The following is a 14,060-nucleotide window of genomic DNA, read 5'->3' on the forward strand; positions in this document are numbered from 1 at the left end:
GATTTTATGCTTCACTCTGTGGACACACATGGGACTTAGGATCTAAGGGTGGGTTAACATATAAAAGCCAGGATTAATTGTTACCCGCCAGTGCTAAGTGTGCCACTTTAAGTGTCTTGCTTTCGTTTCCATTCACTCCTACAGTCGGGACCCTACGCACAATTGGAAATAACCCCGGGGGAACTCAGTGGGACATATTTACCACAAAGGGGAACTTTTACACGGGATGCATCCTGTCAGTGCGGTCTCTCCGCCCGGGAATGCATTCTCCCCCCCCCCCGCCTCTCCTCTTGCAAGGGACTCACAGCAGCAGGTTGTTGCAGCGGGAGGGTGGGCGACAGGTTCTCACGCAGACCGGGGCTGCCCGCAGCTCATTGGCGGCCGGCCCGCCGCTGGCTGGCGCTTTTTCCTTCCCCGTGCGAGAGGCGAGCAGGAGCCGTTCCCGCGAGGGAGACGCTGCAAAGCGAGGCCGGGCGGGCGCTCGTCGTGTGCCGCCACGTCTCCTCCCGCGACTTACCCGCCGCGGCATCGCCAGCCATGAACGTGAGAAGAGTGGCCAGCATCTCGGCGCAGCTGGAGGAAGCCAGCACCACCGGCGGTAGGGCTGCGAGAGCAGCGTGGGCTTCGCTGTTGGGTGTCCGTCTGGGTTGGCATTACCTGACTGTGCCTATCCCTTGCCTGAGGCGTTTACGCTGGGCTGAGATGTTCGGGCGGGAAAACAAATGGCGTGCTTGAAATGTCCAGGCTAGAGGCTGTGCGACGTCTGTGTGTGTGCGCGCGAGAGAGAGAGCCTTTGCTAGTACTTCTGTTTCTTTCCTTGAAATTAAAAATAAATAAACAAATAAATAAAAAAGTGAGTAAGAGGTAATTCAGATGCCTGCCAAAGTGTCGTCGAGGCATATATAAGGCTGTTTCCCTTCAGAGCACCCTTGCTAATTCGCCTTGGTTTAACTTGTACCGTCGCACCTGGCAGTAGTCATAACCAGTCATTCGGACGGCAATCTTGGGCGCGTTTACTTCAGGGAGTGAGCGGGAGATTCCATAAGAGGGAAAATGCAGCTAGGCTGCAGCAGAAGGGTACAGGCTACAGTACTCCTTTAGTGCTTCCATTTAGAGCTTTCTCCCAGTATTATTATTTTTCCCTTGCCGCTGAAATTTCCAGCTTCTTCTTGGTCTGCTTTTGTTCCTTCAATGCCAATTTGACCGTGCCGAAATTTATTACGTTTTTTTAAAAAAATTCCCACCCCTCCAATAAAACAAAATGATGAAAGATGTTCTCCCTACTAAACCTCTGTATGACACGTTGTTCCGAAACATTGAGAAACATTGAGAAAGTTAGTTTACAAACATGCTAAGCATGTTACATTGGAGTGGGGAAATACATAGATGTCCCTTTACCAAATGGAAAAAGTCTTTCTGTACCGTGGGACTTAGTTCTGATGTACTGTAGTGTTTCGAATAGCACTGTTAGTAAGTCACTTCTGGCAGTTACAGACTCTTTGTACTACGCATCTCATTCTTCTTCAGTTTGGCAGGTAGGAGTGACAGGGAAGCTGCCAAACCTGGGATGGTCCATGATTTCTGATTAAGCTAGTTGGGGAGTAGCAAGAGGTGGAAAACACCTCACCTAAAATGACTGGGTAGGTAGGTGCCTTTCTTAGAAGGACCACAAGTCACCAGTGTTTTTTATTAGAAATTGAAAAGTAATAAATTTAGCAAAAGTGACAAAGTGAAAAGTACATCAGACAATACAGGTTCACCCCAAATCCCACTGATTTCAGTGAGGTTATATTCAAAATAAATATATTAAGGTTTGGAAGCTTTAACAATTTAATGTTGTTTTAAAAACATTTTATCTCAGTGTTTGAAAGAAGGAATAAGCAGGGCAAGGATGTATGTATTTCTTGATGTTGTCATTTTGATATCCTTCATGGCTCATGAACCAGAATTTCTCCAGTTCTTTCCCCCAGAACAGTGTTTCATGATGTGAGACCACACTGGCAAGAACTTTTCTATCAAAAATGCTTATCTCAAAGTCCAGTTTTGACCATCCTTATTGCCATCAACAGAATGTCCAAGACTCAGAAGAGTGTCATATGGGGTGCACTGTTTAGAAAAAATTAGAATAGTGAGTTGGTCTAAGGATATCATTATATGAGTTAAAGCAGAGTGATAATGTTTAGTGCTTGTTGAGTTCCTTGCTAAGCCACTTAAAAGTGTCACATAGATAAGATAAAACAAAATTTTTAAAAAGTTCTTCTTTCTGTTTTCTCCAAATCAAAACCTTATTAAGAATTTGGAAACATATATTTTCTTGAATTTTGTTGATTTACTATTAGATACTTTGCAAAATATTAATATTTTGAAATAAAAAGGCAGTCCGAAAGTTGTTTAGATCAGGGCTATTGGCTTCACACTCCTATCAGCTTCTGTGCTTTTTTAAAAGCACAGCTTACGCACAAAAGTCTAGGGAGGCGAAGTTTCTCTGTTCTCTTTAATCCATTTCAAAAAGACGTGAATTACTACAGGCCAGGGTGCTGTTTGTTTAGATATTCAGTGCAAATATATCTTGCCTTTCTTTCATCATGGAATTCAAGGGAATGACCTTGTTTTAATTTGTTATTGGTGGAAACGCTTTGATTGTATTCCTGCATTGAGCAAGTGGTTGGACTTGATGGCCTTGTAGGCCCCTTCCAACTTCACTTTTCTATGATTCTATGAAATCTCAAAATATGTGAACAGCTCAGAGTGGCCTTTGGTCAGATAGGTGGAATAAAAAATTAAATAAATTAAATATGAGTGACCCAGTAAAATAAGAGTAAGTGACAGCTTGCTAATGATATGTGATAGGTCTTTTGAATAAGCTAAAAGATAAAAGGAAGAAGTTAATTTATTGGGGAGGCTAGATCTAAAACTGTGCTTGTCTAAATAGACACTCCATTCATGCCTGACAAAAAAGCTTAAAATCTTCTGTCCTCCAGCTTACTTTCAGGGGTAGCCAATGACATTTTGTTGCTTGAAGCAAAGGGCAGGATGGCACCACCGCACTATTCTATGGCTGGATTGGCAACTAATTTCTATTTTAGGGATAAGTGCTATTATTACCAACACCTGAGGCAGCAGGATAATAAAGTCATATAGGATAGATGGTGTGCCATCCAACATATTGGAAATATCAGGGTACACCGGAGGAACATAAGGAGATTTATGTCACTTCCCCACAAGCATCTGCAGTTACCTCATTATGCCTAATGGTCGACTCAGTCTTGTCTACAAAGCTCATCAGTCTGGAGGGTTATTTTTAAAGAAGTGAGGAGCTGCAGATGGAGAGGAGAATGACAATGATGCTTCCGAACTATTAATATGGGCACATGTTTCTATTTGCTCAAGTAGGAGTTTGTATAGAAACCAGTATAAACTATAGCTTGCAAAATGGGTTACCCTTTTCCAAAGCATGCTGCAGACATGCTGTTATTCCTCTGTCCTTGGAACTGTAGCATTGCTTGCAACAAGCTGTTTTGTGACAGTGTGGAGAATGGCATTGGTCTTGATGGATGCTCTTGAAACCTAATAGCCCTTGCCACCTATTATTGCTGTTTTTGAAACTTTGTTCAGTTTTAAAGACAATTTGCCATGCAGTATTGGAAAAGAGATCTCTAGTTTCTTGTGGGGGTGGCAGAAAGAGAAAATACTTATAGAACTAAATTCTTTCATTCCGGGCCATTGTTTCTTTCTGGAATTCATAGAATTATGGTTGGCTTTTCTTATGATAAATTAATAGAACTTAATGTGGAAGAAACATTGGGATTTTTTCAGTATCCTGAGAAAACATTTCTAGTGGTAAAGTTTTGGTGCAAAACAACCTTTCAATCATCCTGAAAAGGATGTAGAAAACCACAGTTTTAAACAGGGAATTTTAATAAAAATGCTAAGGAACGCTATTGTTCTATTGTTGTTCACAAAGAGTTTGGCTGCTTTGAAATTAACTACAGGGACATAATACTTTAGAAATGTATTAGCAATTTTAGAGGGGTAGCATGGTAAGAAATCAGTATTCATAAGTTCTTCTCCAATGATCCTAGCTCTATAAATATTGCTAGGGAAAGTTGGGTGGGGGAGACAGTGCAATTTAGGTTGAATGTCATGGTAGTGACTGACCACTAAAGCAACAGAATTTTCTTTGTGCACCACAGTGATCTTTGCCCTCAAAACCCTCTTCTACAGAGTTACGGCATTCTAGTGCAGATTTTTGAGGAGGGGAAAAGTAAGAATTGCTCTTGTCCCAACTTGATTGACATAAGCAGTTCCAACAAAAGAACAAACTCATGGAAACTGGCCTGAGACCTCATGGATGATAATCAGAATTGCATCTTGGATAAATGTTTCATTAGAAGTTAAAAGAAGGGTATTCATTATAAACTTCATATTCTAAAAGAACATAGATTAGAATTATGGTTTGTCCCCATGCTCTGCTGAGAGTGAGTGCCAATAACATTCGGTGGCATGTGCATTGGCCCTGTGTGCATATTGATGCTTCACATAGTATAATGCAGATGCAGTGTGTGAGGGAGCATGGCCAAAATGATCCTCAAACTGGACATGTGGTTTCTAAATATGGGAGTTCTATCTGCACTCACAAGCAGTAACATGCAGTTTGCCTCACAGATTTCATAGGTTGGAACAGATTTTGTGGGATTGGTTTAAGCAATAGATTACTTTCCATAGATGTATGTGAATCTTATATAAACTGCTCAGTTTGTAGGTGAACCATACCTTGGGTTTTTGCTCCATAATTAGCTATTGAGCAAGATTATTCTTAATGATTAGCTATAGAAGATTTTGCAAAAGGCCCCTGCATCTCCCTGTGACTGGCACTAGTGCGCATGTGTGAGCTCTGCGTAGACAAGGGTGCCGCTGCTTCCTGCTGAGCAGAACGGGCCGGTCACGCCAAAAAGGCTGGCACCCCGTCTCACTGCTGATGCTCGCCACGGCCACGCTGGATACCGTGCATTACTGTACGGTATGTAGAATGAAGTGGGCGGGCATTGGGAGGCTACTATGGGCAGCTATGTCTATCCCAACTGAAGTGCACCCAGCGTATAAGACGACACCCCCCCACTAGGAGGCATGTTTTTCAGGGCAAAAAAGTTGTCTTATACGCTGGCAAATACGGTAATTGCATAACAACAATTCATTAATTGTATAATAGGAAAAAGTCCAACAACACTGTCAACCTCCCACCCCAGGCCCTCAAAGTGTTACCATCTTGCTTTAGCTGCTTTCAGGGTCAAAGTCCGAGATTAGATTTTGACAGTCAGATATTGAAGAAATGGCAACAAAAATTTGCCGCAAGGGATCTTCTGGCAGTGTTAAAAATAGTGAGAAAGAATCAAAATGTTACACCTTTCTAGCATTCCAGCTGCTTTCATAAGCACATTTTATTCCATCAAGACAGTTAGTAATATGTTAGCTACTAAGTGTGTGTGAAATGAAGTCTAAGGAAATCAGATCTGTAATACTATGAATACTTACTGTACTTGGAGATATTGGGTTTTGTAGAGGTTACTCCCAGGTAAGTGTGCATAGAATTATAGCCTAATAGCAAAATCTTGCTTGCTCAGAGGTAAGTTTCACTGTATTCCGTGGGCCTTATGCTAAATGTATTTATGGCTGATTGCTGCCTATGTTGCCTGTTTTTGTCTTTTCAACAATAAATAGCATATGCTAAATCACTGCAGAGGTATTTTCATTAAGTTTCCTATTTAATGATAACTTTATGTTAATAGATTTCCCTTGAAGCACTTAATTGCATATTACATTATAGATTATAGTTCTAGAAAATGAGAAATAAAATTGATTTCCTCTTAAAATGTTGTTAATTTTATTTCTTATTACATATGTAAGTAATTAACTTGTTTTATCCTACATCCAGAATAGCCACTGAAGTTAGTGGGGACTTTTTTGTCCATGGCTGAGCAATTGTCATTCTTGTATATGCATGCTTTAGAAAGCTGAAGGAAGAAGCTAAAGCAGGAATAGATAAGGTGTATATTTTGTTGGATTTTGACTCTCAACCAGAGCCTGGAAGTAAGTTACATTACTTATAACTTACTTCTCCAAGCTAACTTTTGGAGACAAGAAGGGTGTAACGAAATTTCATTTTTTTTTTTTTTTTGGACTTATATACCGCCCCATAGTGCTACAAGCACTCTCCGGGCGGTTTACAATTTAATTATACAGGCTACACATTGCCCCCCCAGCAAGCTGGGTACTCATTTTACCGACCTCGGAAGGATGGAAGGCTGAGTCAACCTTGAGCTGGCTACAATGAAGTTATTTTATCGAGAATACATTGAACAACACAATGTGTTTGTGTTATTCAATGTGGCGCAGTGGTTAAACTGCTGTACTGCAGCCAAAACTGTGCTCACGACCTGGGGTTCAATCCCAGGTAGCCGGCTCAAGGCTGATTCAGCCTTCTATCTTTCTGAGGTCGGTAAAATGAGTACTCAGCTTGCTGGGGGGTGGCAATGTGTAGCCTGCATAATTAACTTGTAAACCGCCCAGAGAGTGCTTGAAGCACTATGGGTCGGTATCTAAGCAGCACGCTTTTTTTTTTTTTTTTTTTTTTTTTGCTTTTAGTTTGAAAAGTTACCTGAGGAAGTGTTTTAAGACATTTCAGAGGTACTCTGACAAGACTTCAGCTTATAAATCAAGAACCATCCACAAATACAGCAAAGAGTAATAAAAACATAATAAGCAGTATAGCAACTAATACAGTGGTTTACATGTCCAGCATTGCAAGGATTGGTAGAAATTAGTCAAATTGAGTAACAGGAATGAAATAAAAGTAACTTATTGACATTTTAAAAGTAACTTTCCAAGCTCTGCTCCCAACATCCCTCAGTTGTGACTGTGCAGGCTAGATGTGGTGGAAATTGTAATCCAGCATCATCTGGAGTGTTTTACGTTCCCCTGCTCTGGCCCTTAAGGGACCAGAATAAACTGTCATCTTTTCTGTATATTATAATGTTGATCTGATAGTGCAGAAGGTTGGAATAGTTCCAAAATAAGTAAAATGAATCAGCTCATGTCCTGCTGGACCTTGAGCATTGATTATGTCTCAATCCATATATTTGAGTGAGTCTAGGCAGAGCTAAGATACCAATAGGATGTCTTTTATAAGCTTTTAAATGTACCATGTGGAAATCTGATACATAGCAATTAATAAAGACTTCTTTATATCCTTTTCAGCAGATATCACTTGGCTTACATTTGTCATAATTTATCCTGAAAACTAGCAAAAATAAGCTCCTTTTTAGAAATTATAATTGCTTTCACAGAAAAGAATACCCTGTTTTCCCAAAAATAAGACCCAACCTGAAAATAAGCCCTAGTATGATTTTTCAGGATGCTCGTAATATAAGCCCTATCCCAAAAATAAGCCCCAGTTAAGTGAAACCCACCCTCCACCATTATGCAGCAACCAGAAGAAGATGACATGACTGTATTTGAGATAGAGAATGTAGATTTTTGTACATGGAAAAAAATCCCCTGAAAAGAAGCCCTAATGCGTTTTTGGAGCAACAAGTAATATAAGACCCTGTCTTATTTTTGGGGAAACACAGTATAAAATAATGGTCTGAAAACAGATAATCTATTTTGTTCTTCCCCAATATAGTAGCAATCAGCCAAGTGAACCTCTGTCATTATTCTATGGACCACTGCCACTATTTTAGCAATTCCCACTTGGGATTTGGTTGAAACAATTCTCATTCCCACAGATAAATATTGAATTAGAAACATGTGAAGTATAGCTACTGAGTTTTTTTGATACAAATGCATTAGGAAGACATTGACATCCAATGAACATATTCTTGTAGCATCCCCAAATTTTCTGAAGACCACTTTTAGGCAATTGTGTGTCTCCCACCATAATCAAGTGCCTGCATGGGGCTTATACAGAAGCACCATTTGTACCAACTGGATTTTCAGATGGAACCTCTGTACAGAGATACAGAAACTTTAATGGAGGCACCACAAAAATGCCTCAACCTTTGCAGAAATAATATGTTCATGTTATGCACAGATGCACACAAACGACACCTGTGTATCACCTATACCTGAATATAGCCTCTGAGACAGCTGCATACATAATCCTTGGGTATACAGTGGTACCTCAACTTACAAAAGTAATCCATATTGGAAAGGTGGCTGCAACTCGAAACTTTTGTAAGTAGAAGCAAAATTTCCCATAGGAATGCATTGAAAACCATTTAATCCGTTTCGGCTGTTTTTCATTCTTATGTAGAGGCGCCATTCTTAAGTCGAAGCATTACTTTCCATTAGGAACTAATGCAAAGCTGGTTAATCCGTATTCTACCACTGGGGGGAAATTTTTCTTCTTTTGACCTAAGATAAACTTAGGTAAAAAAAAAAGGATAGGAAAGGAGGGAGGGGGGAGAGAACACCTTCTAAACAGAACACCTTTTAACCCTAGCACCTTTTAAACAAAACAAAGCACCTTTTAGGTCAAAAAAGGAGAGTGGGGAGGGAATACCTGCTAAATAGAACACTTTTTAACCCAAGCACCTTTTAAACAAAACCAAGCACCTTTTAGGTCAAAAAAAGGAGGGTCGTAGGAAACATCTTCTAAACAGAGCACCTTTTAACCCAAGCACCTTTTAAACAAAACCAAGCACCTTTTACATCAAAAAAAGGAGGGAAGGGGGGAGGGAACACCTTCTAAACAGAACACCTTTTAACCCAAGCACCATTTAAACAAAACCAAGCACCTTTTAGGTCAAAAAAGGAGGGTGGGGAGGGAATACCTGCTAAACAGAACACTTTTTAACCCAAGCACCTTTTAAACAAAACCAAGCACCTTTTAGGTCAAAAAAAGGAGGGTCGTAGGAAACATCTTCTAAACAGAGCACCTTTTAACCCAAGCACCTTTTAAACAAAACCAAGCACCTTTTACATCAAAAAAAGGAGGGAAGGGGGGAGGGAACACCTTCTAAACAGAACACCTTTTAACCCAAGCACCATTTAAACAAAACCAAGCACCTTTTAAACAAAACCAAGCACCTTTTCCGAAGGACGTGGTGGCGCTGTGGGCTAAACCGCAGAAGCCTGTGCTGCAGCGTCAGAAGATCTGGCAGTCGTAAGATCGAATCCATGCAACGGAATGAGCACCCGTCGCTTGTCCCAGCTCCCGCCAACCTAGCGGTTCGAAAGCATGCAAATGCGAGTAGATAAATAGGGACCACCTTGGTGGGAAGGTAAACAGCGTTCCGTGTCTAAATCACACTGGCCATGTGACCACGGAAAGATTGTCTTCGGACAAAATGCTGGCTCTATGGCTTGAAGAGCAGGATGAGCGCCGCCCCCTAGAGTCGGACACAACTGGACAAAAATTGTCAAGGGGAACCTTTACCTTTTAAGCACCTTTTAGGTAAAAAAAAAAAGGGCAGGAAAGGAAGGAGGGGGAGGGAGGGAAGGAAAATGGGGAAAAGAAGAAAGAAAGAAAGAAAGAAAGAAAGAAAGAAAGAAAGAAAGAAAGAAAGAAAGAAAGAAAGAAAGAAAGAAAGAAAGAAAGAAAGAAAGAAGGTCATCACTGGGGCACACAGACCCCCCAGACAAAGGTTTGTGCTGTTAAACACAAAAAGAGAGAAGAGAAAGAGAGAGAGAGGACAATGGGGAGAGAGAGTTTGGAGTCTAAAACACATGCTAAAACAACATATTTTACAACAAAACATTTTAAATCAAGCAACTTTTAAACAAAACACATTTTAACATGAAACAAGCAACTTTTAAACCCACCCACCAACACCTTTTAAAACAAAAGAGAGGTCACTTAACTTTCGGTGTCTTCTGGAGGACATCATGGTGACTTCTGGATGGAGGATGGTGAGATGGTCATGACTGCAAGGTAGAGGTCTCTTCTTCTGGGTCATCTTCTCCAGGGGTTCCCTGTTGCTGTCTCTTGCCTGCAGGCTCCATCCTGGTGAAAAATCTGTCCAGTTTCATCTGCTTCATCCTGCACTGCAGAATCTTTCTGAAATGGCTGACCACGTTGTCATTCATCATGTCCAAAATTCTTCCTGTCACAGTCCTGTTTGGGTGGTGCCTCTCAAAGAAGTCCTGGCAGTCAGTCCATTTCTTGCAGATGGATTTTATCTCCTCATTGCTAACCTGCAGTGATTCTTCCTCAGTGGAAAGCTCCTCCACAAAAGCCTTCTGTTGCTCAGTTTGCAGTTCTGCAAGTTCTTCTGTCGCCAACTCCTCTTTGTGATCTTTAATCAGCTCCTCTACATCCTCCTCATTGACATCCAGACCCATGTCTTCACCCATGGAGATGATGTCCCTCACCACCTGTGAATCAGTCCCCTCAGTGCCACTGTCTGTGGCACATTCTGACCACAGTTTCCTCTAGGCTGAGTTCAAGGTCCTAGTTGTGACATCTTGCCAGGCCATGTCGATGAGTCTGACACTGTGGAGGACATTGAAATGTGTCTTCCAGAACTCTTTCAGGGCCAGGGACATCTCAATGATATTGAAGCACCTGGTGAGGAGTGCCTTTGTGTACAGCTTCTTGAAGTTGCTGATCACTTGCTAGTCCATGGGCTGCAGAAGAGGTGTCGTGTGTGTGTGGGGGGGGAAGGAACTTGACCCTGATGAAATCCTCGTTGATGTCATCCACCAAGGATGGGGTGTGTGCCGGGGCATTGTCCATCAGCAGAAGGCACCTCTCAGGAAGCTGCTTGTCTGAAAGATATATTCTGACAGTGGGAGCAAATTCGTCATAGAGCCATTTAATTTTAATTTAGTATGACAGTCTACTTTTCACATTTTAAATCCACACTGCAAGACCCATCAGAGCAGAAAACATAACCCCCCACCAAGCTGCATAAAACCCTGTACAGTACAGTAAACACAGTGTATGTACTCACCCAGAACAGGCAGTCTCTCTGTTTTTTTTTAAAAGTCAAAAATCCAAAAATCTAAAATTAAAAAAAGCCAAAAAAATACAGTCCGTACAGTACAGTACCAGGCAGTACCAGGCAGTATTGTACAGTACCATGGAGTACCAGGCAATACCAGGCAGTACCAGGCAGTCTGAAGACTCTGTCCCTATCCACTCTCTAATCGCTGGGACGAGCGAGGTAGGAGACAAGCAGCCTCTTCGCTGGCCAACAGTCAACTCAAAGTTCAAATTTCACGCTTTCCCCGCCTCCACTGCATTTTTTTCATCCATAACTTGAAGACTTAGAAAGCTCCGGCTGCAAAATATTGCTTTGACTTGCGGCTGGAGCTTTTCGTATCTCAAAAATTTCGCAAGTAGGGACAGTTGAGGCACCACTGTATATGTATGTAGGGTGGCACAGATCTGCCACACAAGTCTTTCAAACTTTTGGATTCTCCTCTCACAAATTTATATTTCTTAGATCTCTAGACATTATCTGCTCTGCATTTATTTATTGAAACAGTTCCTTAATTGCCACCAGGTTGATTGTTCATAGGTGATCCTATGAATTCATGACCACCAAAAGGTCCTGTCTTTAGCTGCCCCTGTTCAGATCTTGCAAACTAATAACCACAATTTCCTCTATTGAGTCAGTCCATATGAAGTTAGGTCTTGCTCTTTCCTGCTGTCTCCCAGTGTTTCCTAGCATCAGTGTTTATTCTAGTGATTTTTGTTTTCTTATGATATGTCCAAAATATGATACTTTTGGTTTAGTCAAATAGTTATTGCCTTTTTTGAAAAAGATCCTCAAGGTGGCTAACAGTCAAAGACCAACACTAAAAATGTAAGCAATATTATTCTGTTTAAATTTTCAGCAGCACTAAGGTCAGTGGAAAAGTTTTCACTAGACCAGCAGAACTGAAGGTCATAATGCAGTTGTAGCGAGACAGTTGTCTGCCAAGTGCTCTTCTGAACAGCCATGTTTTCAATGTTCAGCAGAAGTCCAGTAGCAAAAGAGAAAGAGTTGTCACTTTAGAGGGCATTTTATGACTGGGATAGCAGAGGTGAGAAAGTCTGATACAATATACATCACAGATTTGGGGAGCAGAAAGAATGGCTTTCTGTATTGATCTGTGTTTGGTGAGGTACTTATAGCTGACAGCAGTCCTTTGTATATTATAGGGCCAGTTAGGAGCCACTGGAACGTAGAGCTGGGAATCTTCCACTCTACGTGCAGCTGATACTTGTATTCCATTGAAACAACAGGTTGGATTTCATTCCTGGACAGTGAAGTATCCTTAGGTAGTGGACTGGTCCCACCTTCCTAGTCAGGGCAGGGTTCCAGCCCCTGACAGGGATGCTGTAAAGGGCTGCTTATTAGAGCTGAGATTTTGCGAGACCAACAGCTGTTTTTCCTGACTGTGGTGTTCTTAGATATATTTTCTGTTCCACCACCTGGCTTCATCCATCAACTTTGATTCCTGCTGCAACTCCTGGATTCTGGCTGTCCAGTGACTACTGCCAAGAACTCGGCCCTGGTATTTTTTAGGGCTTTAAGTTTAGGTGGAAGTGCTTTGATTCAGATCTCAAAACAATCTGGCAATCAGTGTGGAGTGAATACTCCTAGAATAATTTTTTTTTAAAAATCTTGCCCTTAGTTGATTGTCTCGAGTGAGAGCCAAGTTGGCTTTCTGAATATTTTTCATTTGGATTCAGGTAAAGGGGATGCCCCTTAACAGATTGCTGCCTTGCTGTGGTGAAGGGGCTTGAGTAATTCAGAGAAGCTATGGGCTTTGTTGTGCAGGGATACCCAAGACGGACAGGTTGTAGTGGAGAGTTCTGATTAAATGTTATCCACTTGGAGCAGGAATTGGTAAGCCACTCCAGTATCTTTGCCAAGAAAACCCCAGGAACAGAAACAAAAGACTAAAATATATGATGCCGGAAGATGAGCCCCTCAGGTCAGAAGGCGTCCAACATACAACTGAGAAAGAGCGAAGGACAAGTACAAGTAGCTCCAGAGCTAATGAAGTGGTTGGGCCAAAGCTGAAAGGACGCTCAGCTGTGGACGTGCCTGGAAGTGAAAGGAAAGTCCAATTCTGCAGAGAAAAATACTGCATCGGAACCTGGAATGTAAGATCTATGAACCTTGGTAAGTTGGATGCGGTCAAACACGAGATGGTAAGAATAAACATTGACATCCTGGGCGTCCGTGAACTAAACGGACAGGAATGTGCGAATTAAATTCAGAAGATTATCATATTTACTCTTGTGGGCAGAAGAAATGGAACAGCCTTCACAGTCAACAAAAGAGTGGGAAAAGCTTTACTGGGATACAATCTCAAAAATGATAGAATGATTTCAATATGAATCCAAGGCAGACCTTTCCACATCACAATAATCCAAGTTTATGCACCAACCACCAATGCTAAAGAGGCTGAAATTAACCAATTTTATGAAGACTTAAAACACCTTTTAGAAAAGACACCAAAGAAATATGTTCTTCTCATTCAAGGGGACTGGAATGCTAAAGTAGGGAGTCAAGAGTTAAAAGGAACAACAGGCAAGTTTGGCCTTGGAGTTTAAAATGAAGCAGGGCAAAGGCTAATAGAGTTTTGTCACGAGAACAAGCTAGTCATCATCACAAACACTCTTTTTCAACAACACAAGAGGCAACTCTACACATGGACATCACCAGATAGGCAATACTGAAATCCGATTGATTATGTTCTCTGCAGATGGAAAAGCTCTATACAGTTAGCAAAAACAAGACCTGGAGCTGATTGTGGCTCTGATCATCAGTTTCTTATAGCAAAACTCAAGCTTAAACTAAAGAAACTAGGAAAAACCACTGGGCTAGTCAGGTATAATCTAAACCAAATCCCTTATGAATACACAGTGGAAATGAAGAACAGATTTAAGGAACTAGATTTGGTGGACAAAGTGCGTGAAGAACCATGGATGGAGGTTCGTAACATTGTACAGGAGGCAGCAACAAAAACCATCCCAAAGAAAAGGAAATGCAAGAAAGCAGAGTGGCTGTCCAACGAGGCCTTACAAATAGCAGAAAAGAGAAGGGAAACAAAATGCAGGG

The 14,060-nt window shown here is 41.4% G+C and overlaps 1 protein-coding gene across 3 annotated transcripts in view; it reads left to right on the forward strand.

Annotated features, from left to right (window-relative positions):
- The first annotated feature begins 323 nt into the window (after window positions 1-323).
- KCNIP4 (potassium voltage-gated channel interacting protein 4) overlaps window positions 324-14,060 on the forward strand; it is a 522,091-nt gene continuing 508,354 nt past the window's right edge. For all 3 annotated transcript variants that reach the window (XM_073001089.2, XM_078394056.1, XM_020780441.3), the window contains exon 1: window positions 324-598. Coding sequence is in view for 2 of the 3 variants with exons in the window: in XM_078394056.1 (XP_078250182.1) it covers window positions 538-598 (61 nt within the window). In the remaining variant the exon portion in view is untranslated. The remainder of the gene's footprint in view (window positions 599-14,060) is intronic.

The sequence above is a fragment of the Pogona vitticeps genome, chromosome 5, assembly GCF_051106095.1.
Source record: "Pogona vitticeps strain Pit_001003342236 chromosome 5, PviZW2.1, whole genome shotgun sequence".
Lineage (NCBI taxonomy): Eukaryota > Metazoa > Chordata > Lepidosauria > Squamata > Agamidae > Pogona > Pogona vitticeps.